The sequence below is a fragment of the Dunckerocampus dactyliophorus genome, chromosome 2, assembly GCF_027744805.1.
Source record: "Dunckerocampus dactyliophorus isolate RoL2022-P2 chromosome 2, RoL_Ddac_1.1, whole genome shotgun sequence".
In the NCBI taxonomy this organism is placed as follows: Eukaryota; Metazoa; Chordata; class Actinopteri; order Syngnathiformes; family Syngnathidae; genus Dunckerocampus; species Dunckerocampus dactyliophorus.
This window is the reverse complement of record NC_072820.1, coordinates 33,329,256-33,352,300: the sequence shown is the minus strand read 5'-3', so window position 1 is coordinate 33,352,300 and position 23,045 is coordinate 33,329,256. Positions and strand designations below refer to the sequence as shown.

Here is a 23,045-nt window from a genome sequence, read left to right as displayed (position 1 = left end):
CTCTGAGCTCCTTCCGGATAACCGAGCTCCTCACCCTGTCTCTTAGGGTGAGTCCCGCTACCCTACGAAGAAAACTCATTTTAGCCGCTTGTATCCGCGATCTCGTTCTTTCGGTCATGACCCAAAGCTCATGACCATAGGTGAGGGTGGGAACATAGATCGAACGGTAAATTGAGAGCTTTGCCTTCCGGCTCAGCTCTCTCTTCACCACGACGGTCCGGTACAGCGACCGCATTACTGCAGACGCTGCGCCGATCCGCCTATCGACCTCACGCGCCAACCTTCCCTCACTCGTGAACAAGACCCCGAGATACTTGAACTCCTCCACCTGGGGCAGCACCTCATTCCCATGAACAAACACACAAGGAGAGACCGCACCTCGCCCGGAAGTGGGATACCGGGGCCTCACCCTGGAGCCAGGCCTGGAGGAGGGGCTCGCAGCCGAGCGTCTGGTGGTCGGGCTTTCACCCGTGGGACCCGGCCACACGGGATCTCCCCCCCGTAGACCCACCACCTGCGGGGGCAAGCATAAGGGTCCGGTGCATTGCGTTTTGGGTGGCGGTCGAGGGCGGGCACCTAGGCGACCTGGTCTTCGGCGGCCAAATCTGGTTCTTGGTTCATTTTTTTAGTTCCTTCTGAATAAAAACTCCTGGATCCTCACTACAATGTAACGCTTTCCTAGTTTGTCCTCGCCAAATGCTTATCCCCCAAATTTCGGGGAAATCAGTTAGCCACTTAGTAAGTTAGCCACTTAGTTTTTCCTGCTAATGTGACACAACATTTTTAAATATATGTATTGGTTTAATTTTTCTATGAATAAAGCCAACGTTGTTGCTATGTTACAAAGATTTTCTGTTAATTTGTTATGTTTTTTAAATAAATTCTCGTTTTGGTCCTAATTTTATTCAACTGTTTTTATTTGATTTAGATTTTATGGAAGCCCAAAGATTTCTTCTTCCACCAGTGGCCGCATTTTTACATTTGAGCGACACAAATGGTTCCCAATGAGATCCACAAACAGCCACGGCAACTGTAGCCTGCTTAGCCAAATCACCACGGAATTTAGTAGACGGCTTTCGAGGTCTGACGAGCACGTCTGTCAAATTTGAGCATGGTTAGTTGAGAAACATGGCCGCCACCAAGTGAAATGTATTTGTCGCGGCACGGGCAGGACTAATTGCGTATAAGTCATGAAAGATTTGTCTAATGATTTTAAAACGGTGAGGATATCTGTATTACACGTATGCTAGCATGTCTACCAAATCATTTTGAGCAAGATCCATAGGGGGCGCCACACATGTCATGTACAGCAATGTGAAAAAATTGCAAGTTCCTGTAACAATATTGGGTTGAAAAAGTCACCATGAGTCCCTCTCTCTCTGTGACACACACACACACTGGAATAGTCTTCCGTTTCCATGTTCAGGTCTTGGACATGTTCCTCCACGCTTCCTCTCCTGGCTCTAAACTGTATCATTATTCCAAAGCCGCATTCATCCACTGGGGACGCTCACTTCCTTTGAGCGCCAGTTTATAAATAGCATTTCATCTGTTCCTATTTTCTGTTATTGTTGCTTTGACTTTCCGCTCTACATATCGATTTCAAAGTTCTTCCGCTTAACACTCAAAGTTGAAGAAGTTTGCTTTGATTTTTCGACGCAAGTCAGCAGAAATTGATTCAGCTCGAACTGCCACTCTGTTTTTGTTTTGTTTTTTTTGAGAGACAACTGTTTGTGCGACATTGTCAGACATCTTCCCAACCTGTCATTACTCTCCTATGATGAGGCTGGCTTGGAAATATCTCCTTCACCAATTTCTCTAACATAACACAAACCTGGGGTGTTGCTGTTTATGCCAGCTTTCAAACTGTGATGCTATTGCTGTCACACAGGTGCCGATGAGGAGTACATCTACATGAATAAAGTGGTCGTCGGAGGGAAGGAAAAGCAAGAAAAAGGTACAGCTTTTTAAGTTTCATCGCAAATATAAGCGGAGAAGCGGTTTAATGTTAATTTGTATTAGTTAATTTGTTAATTAGTTAATAGGTAATTAGTAAAACCTATGTAGAAATCAAATTTTTTAAAGTTTTGTTTTTGTTTTGGTTTTTATTAGGCCTGTTAACATTCCCGTGTTAACGCCCGTAATTCATCTGAAAATCTTAACGCATTAAAAAAATAATACTGCGATTTAATTATGTTACTCAGCTTGACCACAATGTCACCCCGTAGTACTTCTGCGCGGATGTTTACATTCCTCGAGTTCAACAAAAAGACAACAACTAGGTTAACTGATGCAGTTGCTGAATGGGTTGCCAGAGACTGCAAACTCGTCAACATACGGTAGTTGAAGACGAGGGGCTTAATGACCTCATACAGATAGCCACAGGTGTCCCATTATATAGAACACCTTCAAGGGGAAATGTCGACACAAGAATTCACGAACTGTGTGAAAAGGCAACGAGGTTGTACCAGCTTGCCAAAGCTACATTTGTTGCACTGACAGGAGACCACTGGACAGCCGCAGGAAGCAACCATAACTACCTCGAGGTAACAGCACTTCTGATCGATGATAGTTGGCGGCTGCCAACCGTCTCTTTGAAATGAACGACAGATGCCGGTTCGCATCGTTGGGAGAGAGTTGAGAGCCGATTAGTTTTTTCCTCGTCTTTTTTTCTGTTAAAGGCAAAATTCATTGGTCAAGATGTGTGGCGGCGTCTCTGTCCACACTGAGTCAGGGGAGGGGCGAGGTTAAACACGCTGTGGTGCTCTTAGAGAGATTCGTTCGGGAGAAATTTTACCTATTTTGACCTAATTTGTCTCTTGAGATGGGTGTTTGTTTTTGTGTTTTATATAACATTATATTATATTTTTGTACCTGTTCATTGAGGTTTAAATAAATCAATTTAAATTATAAATATTTCACATCATTAGTTATTAATTTTACACAATACACATCATTTGGTTGTAATTTAAGACAACAAAAAAATCTGAGGAGCCATTTGTGAGCCGGAAAAGCCGGTTCTTTTTAGTCAGCTGAGCCAAAAGAACTGGGTCTCTCAAAAGAGCCAAAATTTCCATCACTAGTGTAGTGAAATCGGACGAAAGATATTTCGCCAAAGCATGTGCTTGTTAGTTTCTTGATGTTGCTAGGGAGTGGGGGATAACAGCCAAGGTTACCACTATGGGGACAGACAGTGCTTGAAAGATGACGGCAGCAGCCAGGAGTCTACCATACGAGCACATTGCTCAGCAAATATTGTAGATTGTATTGTGTGTATGTGTATAGCTGATAAAGTTTTAAAATGATGGTTTGTTGAATATTTCTTTATTCAAACACCGTACCTGTATTACTTTTATCTCAAAACTAAATTTAAGCCAATTGTAGTACTTCAATAGATAAAGTCTACTTAATTAAGCCCAAGGTAAATGTGTGATTAATCATGATTAATCATAGTAGACATGTGATTAACTTGATGACTTTTTTTTAAAGCACTACTGTAGTTTTTATAGTTTTGTCTAAATCAGCATTTTTTCTTTTTTCGCTTATCATTGCTGTGAAAGATTAGAATCACAAAAAAGTACAATGAAAAAGCAAAAAGTCACACGCTGATGCAAGGGAACATTGCTACGAAGGTTTGTGTTTTTTCACGTTCGGAATTTCTGTTCCGACTTTTATACAAATTTGGGTAAAAATCCTAACCTTTTAAATTCCAGGCCAAACTTGAGTCACGTTTCACATCGTGGAATGTGTTACTTATCGTTAAGTAGCTTGTCGTGCTTAGCATGGTTGGCCAGAAAATTGCGACAACTAGTAGCCTAGCGCAATAAGAGGAACAAGCTAAAAGCTAACAGTTAGCCTTTCAGAAATACAGGCATGGTAGGTGTCGATTACTTTCCATCAAGTAACACTTATAAATTATTATAAGCTAAAATAATATTAAATTGATGTAGCTTGCAGCCTGTTAGCCTAGTGCAGTGATTCTCAAATAGTGGTGCGGGCCCCCTGGGGATTTCTGAGAGGCAGGGAGTACTTTCACTGTTACTGCAAACCTGCCAATATGTACAAATTTCCGTACTCAGCATGCAGTTTGACTCTCGAATACGCTTGCATGCTTCACAGCTCTCCATTTTGTAGCATTTTCCTAGTTTCAATTTTCAGTTTCAGTTCAATCTGTACAGTACAGATAAATAAATAGATGTTATCAATTTCTCAATAGTCTTTTAAATCGGGAGGGGGGAGTGAAAACATTTCTGTCCCCCGTGAGGGCATGACAGAAAATATTTGAGAACCACTGGCCTAGTGTGGTAGCAGGAAGTGCTAACATTTAGCATACCGAGTTAGCTTTTCCAAGGCTAACTGTTGTTTTGATGGACTATTACGGTATGTATATGTTAGTGCCCCAAACAAAACCAGTAAGATTTTCGCAATTAAAAACAGTACATTTCATACCATAAAATTCGCCAATAAGGGAATGTCAAAGAGGGGCTTTTGCAGCAAGCTAATCACCAAGCACACACAGAAAACTCATCTCCCATCTTCCCAGTTTTTTGTTTTTTTTTACATCGAGGTTGTCCAAGTGGGTCAAGCAGTTACAGTCGACATGAGTTATTGCACCTCTCGCTCATCGAGTGAAAAGCAGACACAAGCTGCAGTCACAGACAACCCGAATCCCCGTCCCCCCCACTCAAAACCCCCGCCTCTACCATTTCCTGTCTGTTTCTTCATAGCTCCTTGGCATCTGTAGTAGGGCCTGTTTTGTTTGGACCACAAAAGATTTTTTTTCTCTGTAGTTTTGACTCAGAGAGACAGTTAGAGCCGTGAGATTTGAGGCTGCTAAATAATTGATCAAACCTGTTCTTGAGTCAGGAAGAGTCAGGACGTTCTGTAGTTACATAATGCTGTTTCATGATGAATGTCATAGGCTGTGGTGGAAAATGGCCATCAACATCTGCCTGTTGGCCTGTCTGAAAGATTTGAGCAAGATCAGTTGAAAAACATGGCTGTCATCAAGAAAAACATTGGCAGGAGTTAGCAAATGACTGCCCATAAGTCGCTGACCATTTGTCTAATGGCTATAAAAATAGGATATCTGTATTACATGTATGTTAGCAGGTCTTCAAAGGCATTTTGAGCATAACCCATAGGGGGTACCACAAATGTCATTAATAGTCATGCGTAAAAACGACGAGTCGCCATGTACTTTACAACTAAGGTTACAATGGCGAGAGATGATGTGATGAATTACAGCGATCTTACAGGCAGGAATCCAGCTTTGTCAAATACATAAATAAAACTTAACACTGATCAGGAAGTAATTGTACGATTTGTATTTTTGTTAATAAAAAATCTTGAAGAACTAGGTCTGGTATTCCAGTATTTATTAGTCCAGAAGTCAAGACTTCCAAAACCACCCAATCTGCTCCCCTCTGACTCAAGTCATGTGATGTGGGACATCCGTAAATTGTTTATTCCTTTCTCCTGTGTGTTTATTTTACAACAGTTCAAGCAGTCCGAGCTTGACATTCGCTAACAACCTACTTTTTAACATTCTAGATGACAGAATAGATGACCTGGTCAATGGAAAAGCGAGCAAACATGCGCCTGTCCCACAGAAGAGCCTTCCAAACCTGCCACCCCCAAGAACGGTAAGTGATTACTCCTCCATGGATTTAAAACTAAAAAAGGTTTGAAGGACTGAAATAGATCCCAGAGACACTAAAGATGTCTAATTCCTGTACAAGTCAAAACACATTGTCCCTACCTTGAGAAACAGGTGCTTAATTACTCATGGGATGTAACGAGAGCTGTGGGGTAGAACACTGAAGCCTCTTGAGTTTTCCCAGAGAGCAGCTACTGCTAATCAAATCTTTGACAAAATGCAATCCGTACAATTCCTACAGCATATCATCTACAAATCCCTCCGTTCCGTCTTTCAAAGGCATTTCCTCTCCCTTCCCCTGTGCATCCACCTGAGGTACTACTGGTCCTGTCTTGGGAAGCCTGAGTAAACACGTCCACAGTGATCCACTCTTTGGAAAACCCTTCATCTGCCTGCGGGGCTTCCACCCATGTGCACTGATGGTGTATTCAAGCGTTAGCATGTGTTTCACGGTGAACGCAGAGTCCCCCCTTATCATTGCGGTGAACAGCGCCCCCTTGCTGTTGATATAGTGTCCCGGCATGGCCGTCCACTGTCCTGTGGTGATATTGTAGCAGTCCATGAGGCAGCGCAGAAAGTCGTCGCAAGGACCGTTGCGCATCACATACAAAATGTCCCTGTGGGCTACCATACAGTGGCCATAACTCTGAGGTCTGATCATAGTGGTGGCGAGGTGCCACTCATCTTTAAGCGGTGTGTACTCATAGATGTCTGTCGTGTCAGGTGGCTTCCAGAAGCAAACAAACATCCGGCGCCTCGCAACAGCATAAGCAGTGGATGCCACCGGTCTTGGTGCTTGTTGTATAAAAGACCACCCGCACTTCTGAGGCTTCTGAAGGTCATAACACTCTGCAGTGGCAATGCATCTTTTCTGGAATTCACCACCAATGGCATACAGTCGTCCCTCATGCCCCAGCAGAGTGAAGTCCTTTCTAGGTTGCTGCGGTCCCGGAAGAGTGGTCCAAATCCCTGATTCGGGGTCATAGCAGAAGCCACTGTCCACCGTGTCCTTTCCATAACCATAAACTCCCCCTACAATGTACAAGCGGTTGTCCAGCACCGCCACGCCCGCCATGGACGTGCTGCAAAGGGTGGGGAGGTTTGTGAGATGCTTCCATTCTCCTTCCTTCTCATCGAGGTAGCACACGATCCTGAAGGAGTCACCGAGCAGCTCCATTGAAGGAGAATGGGTACCGATTGCGATGTAAGACGCAGGGGATAACGACTGGGAATACAGCAGCAGGTCTTCAGGGAGAGTCGCCTCTGCTGTTTCCCTCAGGTCCTCGAAGGTATCGCAAAGAAAGAGAGCGGCGCTGTGAAAGAGTTTCTGCACCCCAAAGATGTAGGCTGCATGGTAAAGCAAGAGACAGTTGTCCGAGTCGATGATGTCACAAAGATGCTTAGTCAAACAAGGCACCTGCAGGAAAGCAGCACATTCCACAGCATCTACAAGCTCATCCGGGTCACAGATGGTTTGTCTCTCTCCCTTGCACACAGCAAGGGCAATGAGGAAACCCCTTGCATGCACACCTCCCTTAAGATGGACTTCTTCCTGTTCACTTTCTCGCATCCCAGACTGAAAGAGGGCACGGAAGTAGTTGCTGTGCTTCGCTAGGAAGGCCCTCTCTATGGTGACCCAGGTCTCCTCCACTTTCACGCTCACCCTGCCTGCCTCCCTTTCCCCCAGAGCAAGGGTCGCATTTTCCACTTGAAGGGGCTGTACTCCCTCAGGGACATCCATGATCTTTTCGAAACCAGGGTCTTCTTTCTTCCAATGGAAAATGTGTCACTCCAGTGTGGATTTATCCCCATATGTGACCGGTACACCAAGTGAAAGTTCCATTGCGTCCCGTCGGTATGAGCTGAAAATAGAGTTGCTCTATAGATAGCAGCTGCACCACTTTGGAAGCGTCAAGAGGAGGGCGGTAATGAAATCTGACATCCAGAGTGAGGTCTACTCAGGGTATTGGTGATTACAAGAAATGAACTCGGCTGGCATTGTTGTTTAACTCAAAGATTCAATGTAACAGTAGCAGACAGCACAATGACATTGACATACTATTACTGCTTACTACCATGCTAATAATCTGGGTGCAAAATTTTTGTTTAGACCATAACTTACTTGAAATTTTGGCTCAAGGGGCTTGTTCTAATGTTTTATATATATATATATATATATATATATATATATATATATATATACGTATATATATACACACACACAGGGTCAGGCAAAATGATCTGACACATTTGTAGGTTAAATAAAAGGCAAATAAAAAAACAAGAAAGTGTTTTTATTTTCGAAAAGTACATATAATGCCATTCTGTTTCATTATGTTTTAAAAATTAAATCAGTCAAATGGGATCCATTATTGTCCACACACTCAGTGCAGATCCAGTAGCTCTGAAGTTGGTAATCCATAACAAGATGGTGTTTGGAGCTGGTACAGGATCATGTCTACCAAGATTGAAGTGCAAACGGAACGCTCGTTGTGTTGCAGTTACAGATTTGTTTGTTTTGATAAACGTTTCCACAATGAAAGCGCGATGCTCACCAGTCCAATTCATGGCAACAACTGAAAAAGAAACAAAAACAATGGCATTATAAGAAACAAAGCAAAATGGCATTATATGAAAAAAATGGCATTATATGTACTTTTCGAAAATAAAAACACTTTTGTTTCTTTACTTTATTTGCCTTTTATTTAACCTACAAATGTGTCAGATCATTTTGCCTGACCCTGTATATATATATATATATATATATATATGTAGTCATGGAAAAAATGATTAGATCGCCCTTGTTTCTTCAGTTTCTTGTTCATTTTAATGCCTGATACAACTAAAGGTACCTTTGTTTGGACAATGACAACAAAAATAGCTCATAAGAGTTAAATATTTTGGCAGTACAATACTATAGCTTTTCATGTAAGAACTTCAGTAATTTTGGTTATCAAGAAAAGCATGGAAGTTGCTAGATATCAGCTCTTGTGTTCCACTACACTGAGCTCCCATCAGGCTCCCAGATTCACTGTGCATGTTTTTGCTGCAGCAGATTCTTGGCATGGGAACCAGGGATTTTCCATGTTCCTCTGGGTTTTTTTCTCCAGTATTTGCTCCAATCACCTCCACCACACCCGGATTACTCCTCCTCTGCCGCTCCTGCTGCTTGCTTGGTTGCTCGTGCTCCGACTGCTGTGTCGATTCAGTTTCTCTGAGGATGTGTCAAGTGATTAAAGGGAAAGTGAAGCGTCTTCATTTAGAAAACAGCAGACTCTTTAGATTCTATGCTTTGCATCAGTCCAAAGGGGCTTAGCCAACCTAGTGTTTTTGTTGCTAAAGAGGGAGTAAAAAAAGAGAATATCGTGATAAAGCGGGCGGTCCAGGAGGCTACGGCTGCTGCTGCTCTGGAATTCCTTTTAATTAAAAACAGATGCTTTAACGCCTGTGTGAGATGATTTACAGTAGAATAAAGCCCCAACATATTTCTTAATAAGTAGCTTTAAACTCAAAATACTCGTTTCAAAAGGGTCCAATATGAGGTTATATTAAAAGAAATACAAAGAGTGCAAGTTTTACTGCTTGGTTTTTGTGAGCAGGCTGTACATCCTGCTTCATGGAAGAAGAGACAGGACCATACCATTGTTGATTCAGGACCAAGGGCAACAATTCCAAAATGTGTTCTTGGAAAAGTTTTAACAAAATTATGGATTGACATAGTTTGTTAGTTTATTGTTCTTAACTTTTGCTAACAAAAGTGAAACAAGGCAGTTTGTTTTGGGGCTTTTTAACAGTCAAGTGTTAGCGGGTCACTTCCTGGTTCACGTAAGACGATGTAAGGACGATACGGGGTGGGTGGGGGCGTGTCAGTGTAGTGTTTCTACTGTGACTCAAACAAAAGTAAATAAATAAAATAAATTCTGCTAACATAAGTGAAAATCCATTTACATTCTGGTGCATAATTGTTTATCAGAACTAACAATATTTGCATTTTCACACGTAATGAAGGTAATGTCATCTCTTTAATATGCTGTCCCAAGATCCATATCTCGATAACTACTAGCATGGCATGTTAGCAACAACAACAACAACAACAAATTCCCAGCCTAATTAAAGCAACGCTGATCTTTTTTTGTATATATAAAATAGATCCAGCTCTTCAACTTTGTAAAACCTCCCCACTTTTCCACTCACCTCCCCAAAGGGCTTTGGTTTGTATGATATTAGTGCCTCCTCTGCTCATCTGTTCCAGCTAATATTTCTGTGATCTTGCAGGGAATGTATCTGCCTCGGGAGAGATACTGTAAAAAGTAGAAAGATTTAAGATGAGTCATTTATCGGCGGCAGAACGAAAAATGTTTCTTAATTCAACTGGCAGGGTTCTACAGAGTTCACTTCTTTTGAAAGCCGAGGTGACCTGATTTGGAAGTGCCTTTTTAATGCATATATCATCAAAGCAATACAACATGAGAGCAGTTTCCAATCCAAGGGGGAGACTTGAATTGTTAAAAATGGGATCCTTCAGTTTTGATGTCATGTATATACAGTGATGTTGTTAGTTATGTATGTTTTCGCCACGCATTCTACATATTGTTGTTATTATTGTACATTCTCCTACATTTCCTCTAATCCATCAGGGCGTCCTGACTCGGGAGCCTTTTCCCCTTCCTGTCGTTCCGGCACAGAACACCTTGGAAACATCAGAGAGTTACTACGAGGAGGCTCAGCCTTATGAGGAAACTATCAATGGTTGGTGACACCTCACATTGTGTGCCGCTGTGAAACACTACATACTGTAATCAATAAAATGCAAAATGCATGAATGACAACAAATAACACGAAATGTAAAAATTTGCTCAAAATATTTCAATGAATGGAAATGTCATATTTTACACCAAAAGTTGAACCAAAATGTCCCAATGAAGTGAAATTATCAAAATTGAGCAACATTTCACAATGAAGTGAAATGTCTAAATTTGCACCAAATGTCTCAATGAAGGGAAATGTTAAAATTTTCTGCCAGTATCCCAATGATGGGAAGTGTTGAAATTTGCTCCAAATGCCGCAATAAAGTGAAATGTGAAAATTTGTTACAAATGTCCCAATAGAGGAAAATTTGGTACAAATGCTGCAAAAAGGACCCAGTCAGGAGATCAGAAAGATCTGGGTTCAAATCTCCGTTGGGCATTTCTGTGTGGAGTTTGCATGTTCTCCGTGCGTGGGTTTTCTCCGGGTACTCGGGTTTCCTCCCACATTCCAAAAACATGCATGTTAGGTTAATTGGAGACTCTAAATTGTCCATAGGTATGAATGTGAGTGTGAATGGTTGTTTGTCTATATGTGCCCTGCCATTGGCTGGACACCAGTCCAGGGTGCACCCCGCCTCTCGCCCAAAGTCAGCTGGGATAGGTTCCAGCATACCCGTGACCCTAGTGAGGATAAGCGGCATAGAAGATGGCTTGATAATTCCCGCAAATGTCCCAATAAAAGGAGATGTAAGAAAATGTCAAAATGTCATATTTTTAAAAGGAAATGTCACAATTTGCACACATTTGTTACCAAAAATGAAATGTCAAAATTTGAGCCAATGTCTCCATGAAGGGAAATGTCAAATTTCCTCCAAAATGTCCTCATGAAGGGAAATGCCTCAATTTGAGTCAAATGAAGTGAAATATTGATCATTTCTGCAAAAAACTGGAAATGACAAAATTTGATCCAAATGTGCAGTGAAGGAAATGTCCAAATTTGCTCCAAATATTGTAAAAAGGAAATGTTAAAATTTTAGCCAAATGTGTCAATGAAGGGACATGCCAAATGTTGAGCCAAATGAAGTGAAATGTCTAAATATGCTGCAAATGTCCTGATAAGGGAAATCCCAACCAAACGTCTCAATGAAGAGAAATGTCCATATTTGCCCCAAATGTTCAAGGAAATTGCAACATAGAATTTTCCCTCTTCTTTTTCTCTTCCTGCTGCGCCTGGCTCTTGTGCAGACACGGCTGGCCTCCTCGTGAGGCAGCAGTTGCGAGTGGCAAGCTCTGACAGCATTGTCTGTGCTGTCATCACCCGGGGTAGCTACCGGTTTTGTCTTTCCTGATCACTGCACGAGCCAACTTCCTGTCCGTCTTTCACCCCACTAACCTCGAAGCACTTCTTGTCAACCATTTTACCACTTTGTTTCATCATGATCATTCTGGCTACTTCACAGAGGATGGCGAGGCGGTCAGCAGCTCGTACGAGTCCTACGACGAGGAGGAAGTGATGAGGGGGAAGTCGGCGCAGCACCAGTGGCCATCGACTGAGGCGTCCATCGAACTGATGAAGGATGCTCGCATCTGCGCCTTCCTGTGGAGGAAGAAGTGGCTGGGCCAGTGGGCCAAGCAGCTGTGTGTCATCAGAGAGCACCGTTTACTGGTAAAAAAAATCTCTAGGAATTCATATTTTTGTATACTGTGGTACTTAAGTGTCACATGGCTCACATGTGCTGCTTTCCAGTGCTACAAGAGCTCCAAGGAGCAGACGCCATTGCTGGATGTGAGCCTGCTGGGCTGCAGCGTCACCTACAAAGAGAAGCAGCTGAAGAGGAAGGAGCACAAGCTGAAGATCGTGCCCGTCGGAGGGGAGGCCATTGTGCTGGGACTGCAGAGCAAGGAGCAGACAGAGCAGTGGCTCCGGGTACATTCCAGGAAAATGCTAAGCAGAATTCACATAACACAGCAAAAAAGGACAGGGAGATGTGTGAGGTTGTCAAGTTGACTTTGTCTTCCCATTTTGTGGAATGTGACATGGAAAAAAGACAAAAGGGGCTAGTGGCAATACAGAAATTGTGTTCGCGCCGCCTCTTCCTGTCTTTTCTTTTCCCAATGGTGAGCGTTGCAAGTTTGTATCTTTTTTTCTTTTATGCCTGATGTTCAGGTACGGATCCCATGTAGTAATTTTGCAGAATTTATGCCGCTATTGTCCAATGAAAAGTTTGTACAATACCTACACATTTTGACATTACTTAAACGTCACACCCCTGTCTCTCTGCATTGCAGAATACACACAGGTGTTAAGGCTTTGATACTCCCAGCCGAAACATTGTCTTGTCAGTGTCCTGCCACCTCTCCCTGTCCTTTCTCTTCCCTGTAGCGAGCATTACAAGCTTGTACAATTTTGTGACTTTTCTTGGTTTTTATTTACAGAAAAAAATATTTTACTTGTTTTGGATATAAAGATAATTTCCTTGTTTTTTAACATAAATGTGATAACATCATACTCTTTCTCCATTAGGTGATCCAGGAGATCAGCCCCAAGCCGACAGAGAACGGTGACGTCCAGCATTCGGTTTCCGACTCCCCCAGGCTCATTTGCACCAAGGTAAAATATTAGTATGGTTGTTGGTAGTTTTATTGCGCGCTATAAGTGCCACCATTTGTAAGATGTGGCTATATGCTGACAGGGGGAGGTCGGTGAGCGATACTCAGTGGCTTCAGAAAGTGGCAGCAGCACCGACAGTCATGCAGAGACTCCCGAGACCAAAGATGGTGAGATTTTTTTAATGAAATAAAAGTCAGTTTAATGCCTGAGTTGACCTTTTGCTTTTTTTCAGTGAAGAAAAAATACAGCACAGGTTTGAAGTTCAGCAACCTCATGAACATTGGAAAGAAAAAGGCGTCATCGTTGGAGAATGCAGAGAAATGCGTCGATACTTCGGGTAGGTGAGAACACCGTAGTATCCTCTGTCTGCCCAGGTAGCTGGATGATACCGTTTAATTCCTTTATCAGGCTACCTCAACGTGCTGGTGAACAGTCAATGGCGAACCTGCTGGTGTCTCATCAAGAATGGGCAGTTGTGGTTCTATCAGGACAAGAACAAGACCAAAGTGAGCCAGCCCGCTGTAACGCTGGAAGGCTGCCAGGTTTCGCCCGACCCCAGCCCAGAACACCTGTACTCCTTCCGGATTGACATGGATGGCACACAGCTTGCAACCCTGGAGGTATTTAAGACCAATAAACGAGGGATCTGTATTGTTTTTGTTTAGGGAAATAACTATTATTGTTGAAAGACATGAATAGATAGCGACAACAATGTTACTACATTATATTATGTTAACATACTCCACATTTCGTTGTAATTTAAATGCAGTTAAGGGGGATAGGTTTTGGGACGACCATTTTAGTAGCATTAATTGTGGAAAAACACTTTTGCAAATCACAGAAATGTCAGATGTCGACTAATTTCACTGCATTACATTTTGAATTATTAAGTCAAGCGGCCTGAAATACGTGTTTTGTTCAGTGAAACTCAAGTTATCCCTAAAAATGTTTTAATTCAGTATGTAATTCTCCATTGGTGTCATTTTCATTCGCTCACAGGTCTTTTCCTGAGCAAAAAAACTAATAATAATGTAACCACCCTATGTCCATGAATGTACCTCGCGTTATTGCCTGTGCTATTCACTTGCTACGCCACCACAAGGTTCGTGCCGTGTTTGTGGGCGACTTTGCAAAGCTTGAATGGGAGAGTAAGCGCATGGAAAAATTCCAGTAAGAAATTTGAGTTGAAGATTTTCCGCAATTTGGATCGCTGTTTGTCATTAAGGGGTGATGGTGGGTCCTGCAGCCAAACTAGTTGAGAACTACCGTATTAAATCATACTGAATCCGTATAAAAAAGCATTATATAGTAAATTGGACACCCCATTACATTACTTTTGAAAAATTAGTTTAAAAAATAAATAAATAAAATAAATATATATATATTTTTTTTGCATACCCCCACAACTCTAGTGAGGACAAGCGGCATAGAAAATGGATGGATGTATTCATTTAAAAAAAAAACATAAATATTTTTTATCAATCTACAAAATGTAACCCCCCAAAATATGTTAATATTGTTAATATAAAATTGTTAATATATTGTTAATATTATTATTATATTTTAGATACATTATTTAATTATCTTATACATTATATTAAAGTCAGACATCAAACAGGCTTTGCAAAATATGTACTGGATATATTCTACTAATTTCACTGCATTACATTTTTGACATCCTACTAAATTCTCGTGAAAAAAAAAAGGGAAGGAGAGAAAAAGAGATCATCCCCCTTGTGCAAAGGCACCGACAGCTCTGTAAAAACTGGAGGAAGGCATCGCAGCCATAGAGAGAAGGTCTGAAATCCCTGTGGGAGGAGGTCCGGCAAAAACTAGCCAGGCTGCGCAGAGCTGAACGCATCCACAAACGTAGCAAGCTTAAGCAAAAACAGCGAACCAGCTTCTTCAAGGATCCCTTCAAGTTTGCTAGACAACTGCTGGAAGAGAAGAAGAACGGGAAGCTCGAAGCCACCAGGGAACAGATTGAAGGGCATGCCAGGAGGCAGTGCAATGACCTGCTAAGGAACATGCCATTAGGAACACCAGGATATGTGCCCCTGCCTGCACCTCCCACAGCGGATGTGGCCGCTGAAAATGAGTGACATCTCCTCATCCACCGCAAGTAAGATGGATAGAAAAGCCAGTTCATTCATCCGAAAGTGGTTGGGCCTGCCACGGTGCTTCTCCGAAACAGGCCTCTTCGGAAAGGATATTCATACAGAAGACCATGCTGGTCTAAGAGAGTCCACTGACCAATCGTTAAGGAACGCCAACGCCAAGGTTCCTTTGGGCTGAAAGTGGAACGCTCAAACCAAAGTCAACCTAGCTGTCAGTAGGCTGCAACGCCAGGAGATCATTGGAAGAGTCCAGACAGGAAGACCAGGACTGGGATGGTTCAAAGCCAAACGCAAGGGAGGAAGGAGATGGTGGTGGCGGCGGTAACGAGGATGGAGGAAGAGCGGTATAAGATCAAGGCTGTGTTGCAGGGCCAACAAGGAAGCTGGACAACTTGGGAGGGAATCGTCAACGGAAACATCAGTTGGTCAGAACAGTGGAAGATTCCACAGGCAAGACTTACTGTAGCTTCCTCATCTGTGCCACCTACGACACACTTCCTTGTCCTCGCAATCTCAACCAGTGATTCGAAAGCGAGGAAGGCTGTTACCTCCACAACGCAAGCCTCCAGCACATACTGTCAAGCTGTAAGACCGCGTTGTAACAGGGGTGCTTTAGATGGCGACATGACCAGGTCCTGAGAAAGCTAGCCGAGGTCCTGGAGAGGTGTCGACAGGGCAACAAAAAGTCATCACCAGTAGGGAACCACAGTAACGGTGTCACGGAAGGTGGGGAACAAAGATACACCAGGCCGAGAGTGATGCCAAAACCCTTTTCCCCTGACCAGGAGTGGGACATGAGGGTTGACCTTGACAGGCAACTTCGATTCCCCACAGAGATCACCAGCACATCCCTACGTCGTGACGTTGTTTGGTCCAACAACGCAAGGGCAGTGCACCTTATCGAACTGACAATTCCACATGAGGAAGAATTGAGGCTGCCTTTGAGCGCAAGAAGGCCAAGTACACAGAGCTGGCGGCCGAGTGCCAGTAGGCTAGCTGGAAGACGCTTTGGGGGTCTGTCAACCGTACGCCTCTTGAGGGACGCAGGGGTGACCGGGAGGGAAGCTGAAGAAAGCAGTAAAAGAACTGTCAGGGGAGGCAGAAAAGCAGCTTTTGGCTCTGGTTGAGGAGGAGGGACAGGTGCTCGGGGAAAGAACAAATAACCCCAACAACATCTGCAGGGGAAACACCTATTGGCTGCAGGTAGTAACAGTGAGACGTCCCTGTCACTGATCCGCCACCAGGAGACGTTCCCAGATTAAAGGGGTGAAACGTTGAGGAATGGTGGCTCCTGGCTGATGACCCTGCAGCTGACTCATCACCGGAGGAGGTGCGACAGGCAGAAAATGCTCAGCAGGAAATTACACCCACCTGTACGTTTACATTAATTTTGTATGAAATCTTGCTCAATGCTTATGACAAAAGGGTGTAGTATGATCATGGCTTACTTTAGGACACATAACACCTGAGTGCTCTTGGCAGTCTTTATTAGTGTCTCCAACACAAACCACAAGTGATGGGTGGGCGTGGGTGATATACAAGCTGACGTAGGTCCAAAATGTATATTTGACCCAGATGAGAGCTTACTTACGTTGTATGAGGTGGGGTCACTTGTTCCAAGGAAGAACAACACATCTAGAAGAGAGAGAGAGAGGGAGAGAAAAAAAGAAAAGAAACATGTCAGCATTTTTTGAAAGACAGCGGTGCATGGTTACATGAAGTAAACACTGTCCTCACTGGAGCGCACAAGGGTGGTCCATGTGTTTGGTGGGTGTATCTGGGTGGAGGGTGGGGACGTCCTGGGATTTGCTCATGGAAAAAGCCCTCCAGTTTCACCCTGCTGCATATTTGAGCATCAGCAACAGTATTTAATGTCTCATCTCGAGGGTTCTTCAGACACATTGCTAGCTTTCCCATAAATCTTATTAGAACTCAACAAACCTAGTATGGTACTGCAAAAAACTCATAGCACACCTAAAACCACATCTTGAGAAGCTACAAGTCTAAAGTACATTTTTGTAACTGTATAGTAAATGTTCCATTTTACTGTTGCTAGGCAAAGACGTCAGCGGTCATGGGCCACTGGCTTGGTCTCCTGCTATCACAGACGGGCAGCAAGACCGACCCAGAAGAGCTGACCTACGACTACGTCAATGCCGAGAGGATCTCCAGCATCGTCAACGCAGCCAAGACGTCCTTGTAGTAAGGCATCTGTTGCAAAAAACTTAGGTGTCAGGCACAAAAATTTTATTTTGTGGGTGTTTTTTGCTCCAGCTTAATGCAGAGGCGGTACTCCGAGCCCAACGCCTACATCGACGCTCTGCCGTCCGTCCCTCAGAACCAGGAGGAACTGTATGATGATGTGGCATCTCTAGCTGATCCGGAGGTGTCAAAATGTCCTAAAGTCCTAAACTTGCTGCTTAACCCTGGTGGCAGGGCACATATAGACAAACGACCATTCACACTCACATTCATACCTATGGACAATTTAGAGTCTCCAATTAACCTGATGTGTGTGTGTGTGTGTGTGTGTGTGTGTGTGTATATATATATATGTACATACACTCCTGATCAAAATCTTAAGACCAGTTGGAAAAATTGCTAGAATTTGTATTTTGCACATTTGGATCTTAATGAGGTTTTAAGTAGAGCTACAATATGCAAAAGCAAGAAGGGGGAGTGAGACAAAAAGCACTTTGAAAAAGTAATTTATTGAAAACAACAATTAAACGGCTATTAGGGCTGTTTACCAGCTGATCAAAAGTTTAAGACCACAGGTTATAAAAGCCAAAATCTGCTCCAAATGTTCATTTTCTGTCAGGCATTCACACTGTCATGCCCTCCTGATGGTTAAAGCTAAGAAGCTTTCTCTTTTTCAACGTGGTGGGATTGTCGAGCTGCATAAGCAAGGCCTCTCGCAGCGTGCCATTGCTGCTGAGGTTGGGGGCAGTAAATCAGTCATTCTACATTTTTTGAAAGATCCTAAGCATTATGGAACAAAAAAGTCAAGTGGTAGACCCAAAAAAGTCACACCTGTGCTGAGCCGGAGGATCCGATTGGCTGTCCATCAAGACACAGGGCGGTCTTTGACCCAAATTAAGGCCCTTACTGGTGCCGCCTGCAGCGCAATAACCATCAGACGGCATCTGCAGGAAAAGGGTTTAAAAAACAAAAAAAAAAATTCAAAGACCTCGTCTTCTTCAAAGCCACAAAAATTCCCGTTTAGACTTTGCCAGGGAGCATCAAACATGGGACATTGAAAGGTGGAAAAAAGTTTTATTCTCTGATGAGAAAAAATGTAACCTTGACGGTCCAGATGGCTTGCAACATAACTGGCATGACAAGGAGATCCCACCTGAGATGTTTTCTACCCGGCACAGTGGAGGCGGGTCCATCATGATCTGGGGTGCTTTTTCCTTCAGTGCAACACCGTAGCTTCAGGTGGTGCGGGGTCGTCAAACGGCAGCTGCTTACGTGCAGATGTTGCAGCGGGCATCCCTCATGACTGAGGGCCCTCGTCTGTGTGGTAACAGCTGGGTTTTTCAACAGGACAACGCTGCAGTTCACAATGCTCGCTTGACCAAGGACTTCTTCAGGGAGAATAACATCACTCTTTTGGACCATCCTGCATGTTCCCCTCATTTAAATCCCATAGAGAACATTTGGGGATGGATGGCAAGGGAAGTTTATAAAAATGGCCATCAGTTCCAGACAGTTGATGCCCTTGGTGAAGCCATCTTCACCACTTGGAGCAATGTTTCCACTAGCCTCCTGGAAACACTCGCATCAAGCATACCCAAACCCATTTTTGAAGTGATGAACAAGAACGGTGGAGCTACTCATTACTGAGTCCTACTGAGAACATTTTTTGTTCTGGTTTGGAGAGTTTTTTGTTATTTTTTGAGCGATGGTCTTAAACTTTTGATCAGTTGATTAACAGCCTATTTCACTTTAATTGTTGTTTTCAATAAATTACTTTTTCAAAGTGCTTTTTGTCTCACTCCCCCTTCTTGCTTTTGCATATTGTAGCTCTACTTAAAACCTCATTAAGATCCAAATGTGCAAAATGCAAATTCTAGAAATTTTTAAGATTTTTCTTAAGATTTTGATCAGGAGTGTATATGCGAATCTCCTATTTTCACAATAGAGGGAATCATGCAATTTTTAAAAATTATAATAAAAACAAATCCTGGCCAAATTTCAGACAGTCATCTTAAAACTGACCTATTCATTGACAACGAAAAGCGTCAAACAAGCCCAAAAGTGCCTCCTGGGTTAAAGCAACAAAACAGGCAATGGATTCAGATCAGACTTTCACTTCCACTTTCAATGTGTACTACTTTACTTCCTGTTTCACACATTATCCAGGATGCTGTGGATGGCAGTCCACCACAGGGTGAGGAAACGGATGGAAACTTTGAGGAAACGTCTGCTCAGGATCAAAAAGACCCAGTGGCTACAGATTCAGACCCTGAAAACAGAGTCTACCTAGACCTGGTCCCTGTGCGCTCTTTCTTGCATACAGTAGGTGGGGGGAAGGAGTCGCAAGCACAAGGATCCAGAGATGCCTCAGAGGAACGCAAGGACCCTTCTAGTCACATTAAAGAGGTAACATAGAAGTGGTTTTGTTAGATTTGGTTAAGGTGTTCAACGCTCCATATATTCCAGGTCAGTTCAACAAACCCACCTGAGCCAGCACCGGCCTTGAACTCCCCCAGTTCCATTTCCTCAACCACCAAAGCAGAGGAAGAGACCATCCAGACTCCCACCCAGTCTCGGCCCCAAACACCACCAAATGCCAAAACTCTGCCTCAAAGCCAGGATCCTGCCAAGAGGACCTTCCTCTCCTCTGGGGTCCACAAAGGCCTAGCTCCACAGGCCAGCACTGGGTTCTCTCTTAGTGCTCAAACGCCACGACCTAAAGCGTACAGCACAGGTAAGGACGAAAACCAATGTGGTAAATTTGTTGTGCTGATAAATTGTTGTTCACATTGTCAAAAGTTGTGTGATAGCCTTTCCACTGCTAGTGCATCACACACACTTTTCCACCTACAGCACCAGTTGTAGAATGTGTTGATTTTACTAGACGTTTGGTTCCCTCTAGTGGTGTGTTACAAGCGCCATCCAAAAATAACTTACATTTTGTACAAACAATATTAAAATGAATACATTATATAATATATAGTACTATAATTATATTTTAAATTATAATACATAATATAATTAATACTGTACATTCTTCAAGAAAAAGTATTTAATAGTAAATACAAATAAAAAGCCTGTGACAAATGTAATGCAAAACCAAAATACATTTAAAAAAATGTGCTTTTGCAGCGATGTAGAACTGCACCACATAAATACTGAGAGCTGCTTTTAATATTTAAAAAAAACATTTGTTCTGAAGTTTCAAGAAAAATACTTCATACTATAACCGCAATATTCATTTAGTAAATTTGTGGAATTTCAGTATAAAAAATTACATTTTGAAATATGACAAATATAAACAGAGGAAAAAAAATGAAATATACTCACGTTACAAAAGTAATGCTGAAATTAGAATTAAATGTCATTTACACCAAAAGTAATGAGAAAATTATAATTAAATGTCATGTCAATAAAAATTGAATATTATAAAAACTAAGAATTTCATATTTGTATTTCCTTCTTCCAGTTTGATAGTTTTGAGGTTTTAGACGAATATGAAAAAAAATTGGATTTTTATTTTTTCATTTGACATGATGCAGTTCATCAACTAAAATAAACATATTTTCTGTCATATTCATTATTCGTCTTTGTAAAGGCTGAATTTTTAATACAGCTTTTTTATATTGTGCTGTTGTATTTGATGTGGCGGCCTCACTTTTGGATGGTTGTCGATGGACTTGCAGGCTGCCCCGGTGCTGTCGAGGGGAAGCTGGGCAAAAACCGCACAGAGGCTGACCTGCGGCGCTACATCGACGAACGTGACCGTCTGGAGAAGGACCGTGAGGAGGTGAGAAGCAGCCTCGCCGGCCTGAAAAAGGAAAGGCGGGAAACCAAAGAGGAACTCAGCGCCTGCCAAGGTTATCATCAGCACTTACTGGTTGCTAAGGACCAATTAAACCAAGTGAAGAAGCTGAAGAAGTAACTTTTTTGCTTTAGATCCCAAACAGCAGGCCTCACTGGAAGCTCGGCTGAAGCAGATGGAAGAGGCGAGTCGGGAAGCGGAGCACCGGCGCGTGGAGGTGGAGCTGCTGCTTGTGGAGGTGAAGGAGAGCCTGAAGAAGGTGGAAGCCGGGCCGTTCACACTGGGGACCACACTGGACTGCAGCCTCCAGGACACGGTCAGCCACCATGAACCTAATCCAGCAAGTCTCAATTACAGTATGAACACGAGTTAATAGAACGTTACATTTTCTCCCCGAAGGCTAGAACAGTGAGCATGCCTCCTGCACAAACTTCATCACTGCCACCATCCTCATCAACATCAACATCCCAAGCGCCCAGCAGCCCCACCACCACCACCACCAGTGTAGACCCTGGATCGCCTGTCAATTCAGCATCTGCACTGAAGAACAGACCAGCCTCCATCATGGCCACTAAAGGCAAAGTGCTGCAGAAAGCCAAAGTGAGACTTGCTTTTCACAACATTAACATTTCTCAACTTTTCTTCCTGTCATTTTAAAAGTTTGATCCCTTTTGGTCATTACAGGAGTGGGAAAGGAAGTCCACCACGTAAAACAAAGCAAGCTCAAAGGGTCCAGTTTGGTAGTCCTCAACTGTTTCCACCAAGTGGTACAGATTGTTCCAGTACTGTTCTGGCTTGTGTTTCCACTGTAAACCAAAAGGACAACAATGGAGGAAACAGCATTTTGTGTGACTGCAGTGTAGCTCCACCTACCAGTACTAAAAAGTGGTTCTGTACCCCTTGCTTCCTGTGATAGTTGAACCAAACTGTACTCCTTAGTGGAAACAGCACTTACTATCATAAAAATCCTCCTCCTCCTGCTTTGCATCCTCTTCGAACCACTGGAAAAGAGCTCAAAAAAGGAGGGCATTTAAATGCAGTAGCATTCCGGCCAGTCGACTCGTTTATCCTTCTTCGAACACTGAAAAAGCATCTAAAGTTTGAAACCACTGATGGGCTAGGAGTCATCCTGGGGATTGTAGTTGTAGCTTGGTTCAACATATGCTGGTAGCCAAGATGTACATATATTTACGCCACTTATTCAGCCTTTTTAGGTAAGTTTGCTAGCTAAAAATGCACTTTTTATTCAAATAAATATGTACTGACAACGAAGGTTGGCTGAGCATCACGGTTTTTCTTTTTAATCGATCTCAACATAATCATTTCAACTCAATTGCTTCACCCTTAAGAGATCATGTGCCATTTTGTACCCCCCACACCCTGGTCATTTTGTCTATGTTGACTAGGTGAAATTTGCCAGAGGGTATTCATACTTTAATTTCACCTAAAATGGCAACAATACACAAAAAGTGACACATTTCTTCCACATGACATAAAATGTCCTCTTGAAAAACATTGAAAATACTATTTAAAAAAAAAACATAAAACTATACAATACTTTAACATAGGACTAATGTCCTTCAATTCTGCATTTTTATATTTGTCCGCCAGATGTTACTTTTTCCCCCATTCAAAGCATGCAGCAAAATTTCTTACCTTTAACCGTTTTCTGCAAAGGGTGCCTTGCTACTGATGTTTGGAATGGTATACAGTGGTGCTTTGGTTAATGTCAATCTGTTCCAGAAGGTCCGACTCAAACCAAAACGGACTCTAACCAAAGCACATTTTTCCATACAAAATAATGTAAATACAATGAATCCGTTTCAGAGACCCAAAAATGTTAACACAAAACACATTTTATACAATAATTGCAGTTTTACATGCACAAAATAATGCAAACATA

General features: G+C 42.7%; 2 protein-coding genes across 2 annotated transcripts in view; one reads left to right on the top strand and one right to left on the bottom strand.

The window, feature by feature from the left end:
• The window catches only part of afap1l2 (actin filament associated protein 1-like 2), a 38,903-nt gene extending 16,461 nt beyond the window's left edge, over window positions 1-22,442 (top strand). The window contains exons 3-19 of the mRNA XM_054768137.1: window positions 1,892-1,957; window positions 5,554-5,645; window positions 10,297-10,408; window positions 11,868-12,073; window positions 12,155-12,334; window positions 12,932-13,018; window positions 13,101-13,185; window positions 13,251-13,355; window positions 13,427-13,638; window positions 17,192-17,337; window positions 17,410-17,521; window positions 19,504-19,743; window positions 19,804-20,071; window positions 21,024-21,197; window positions 21,277-21,458; window positions 21,542-21,742; window positions 21,827-22,442. Coding sequence (XP_054624112.1) covers window positions 1,892-1,957; window positions 5,554-5,645; window positions 10,297-10,408; window positions 11,868-12,073; window positions 12,155-12,334; window positions 12,932-13,018; window positions 13,101-13,185; window positions 13,251-13,355; window positions 13,427-13,638; window positions 17,192-17,337; window positions 17,410-17,521; window positions 19,504-19,743; window positions 19,804-20,071; window positions 21,024-21,197; window positions 21,277-21,458; window positions 21,542-21,742; window positions 21,827-21,853 — 2,495 coding nt within the window. The 3' untranslated portion in view covers window positions 21,854-22,442. The remainder of the gene's footprint in view (window positions 1-1,891; window positions 1,958-5,553; window positions 5,646-10,296; window positions 10,409-11,867; window positions 12,074-12,154; window positions 12,335-12,931; window positions 13,019-13,100; window positions 13,186-13,250; window positions 13,356-13,426; window positions 13,639-17,191; window positions 17,338-17,409; window positions 17,522-19,503; window positions 19,744-19,803; window positions 20,072-21,023; window positions 21,198-21,276; window positions 21,459-21,541; window positions 21,743-21,826) is intronic.
• On the bottom strand, window positions 5,895-7,439 carry LOC129177240 (kelch repeat and BTB domain-containing protein 13). The gene has a single exon (XM_054768139.1). The coding sequence runs from the start codon at window positions 7,398-7,400 to the stop codon at window positions 5,895-5,897; it is 1,506 nt and encodes a 501-aa protein (XP_054624114.1). The 5' UTR covers window positions 7,401-7,439.
• Window positions 22,443-23,045: the final 603 nt, after the last annotated feature.

Excerpts from the sequence above, each read along its gene's own strand:
- LOC129177240 (XM_054768139.1), bottom strand. The coding sequence starts at position 7,400 with ATGGATGTCCCTGAGGGAGTACAGCCCCTTCAAGTGGAAAATGCGACC.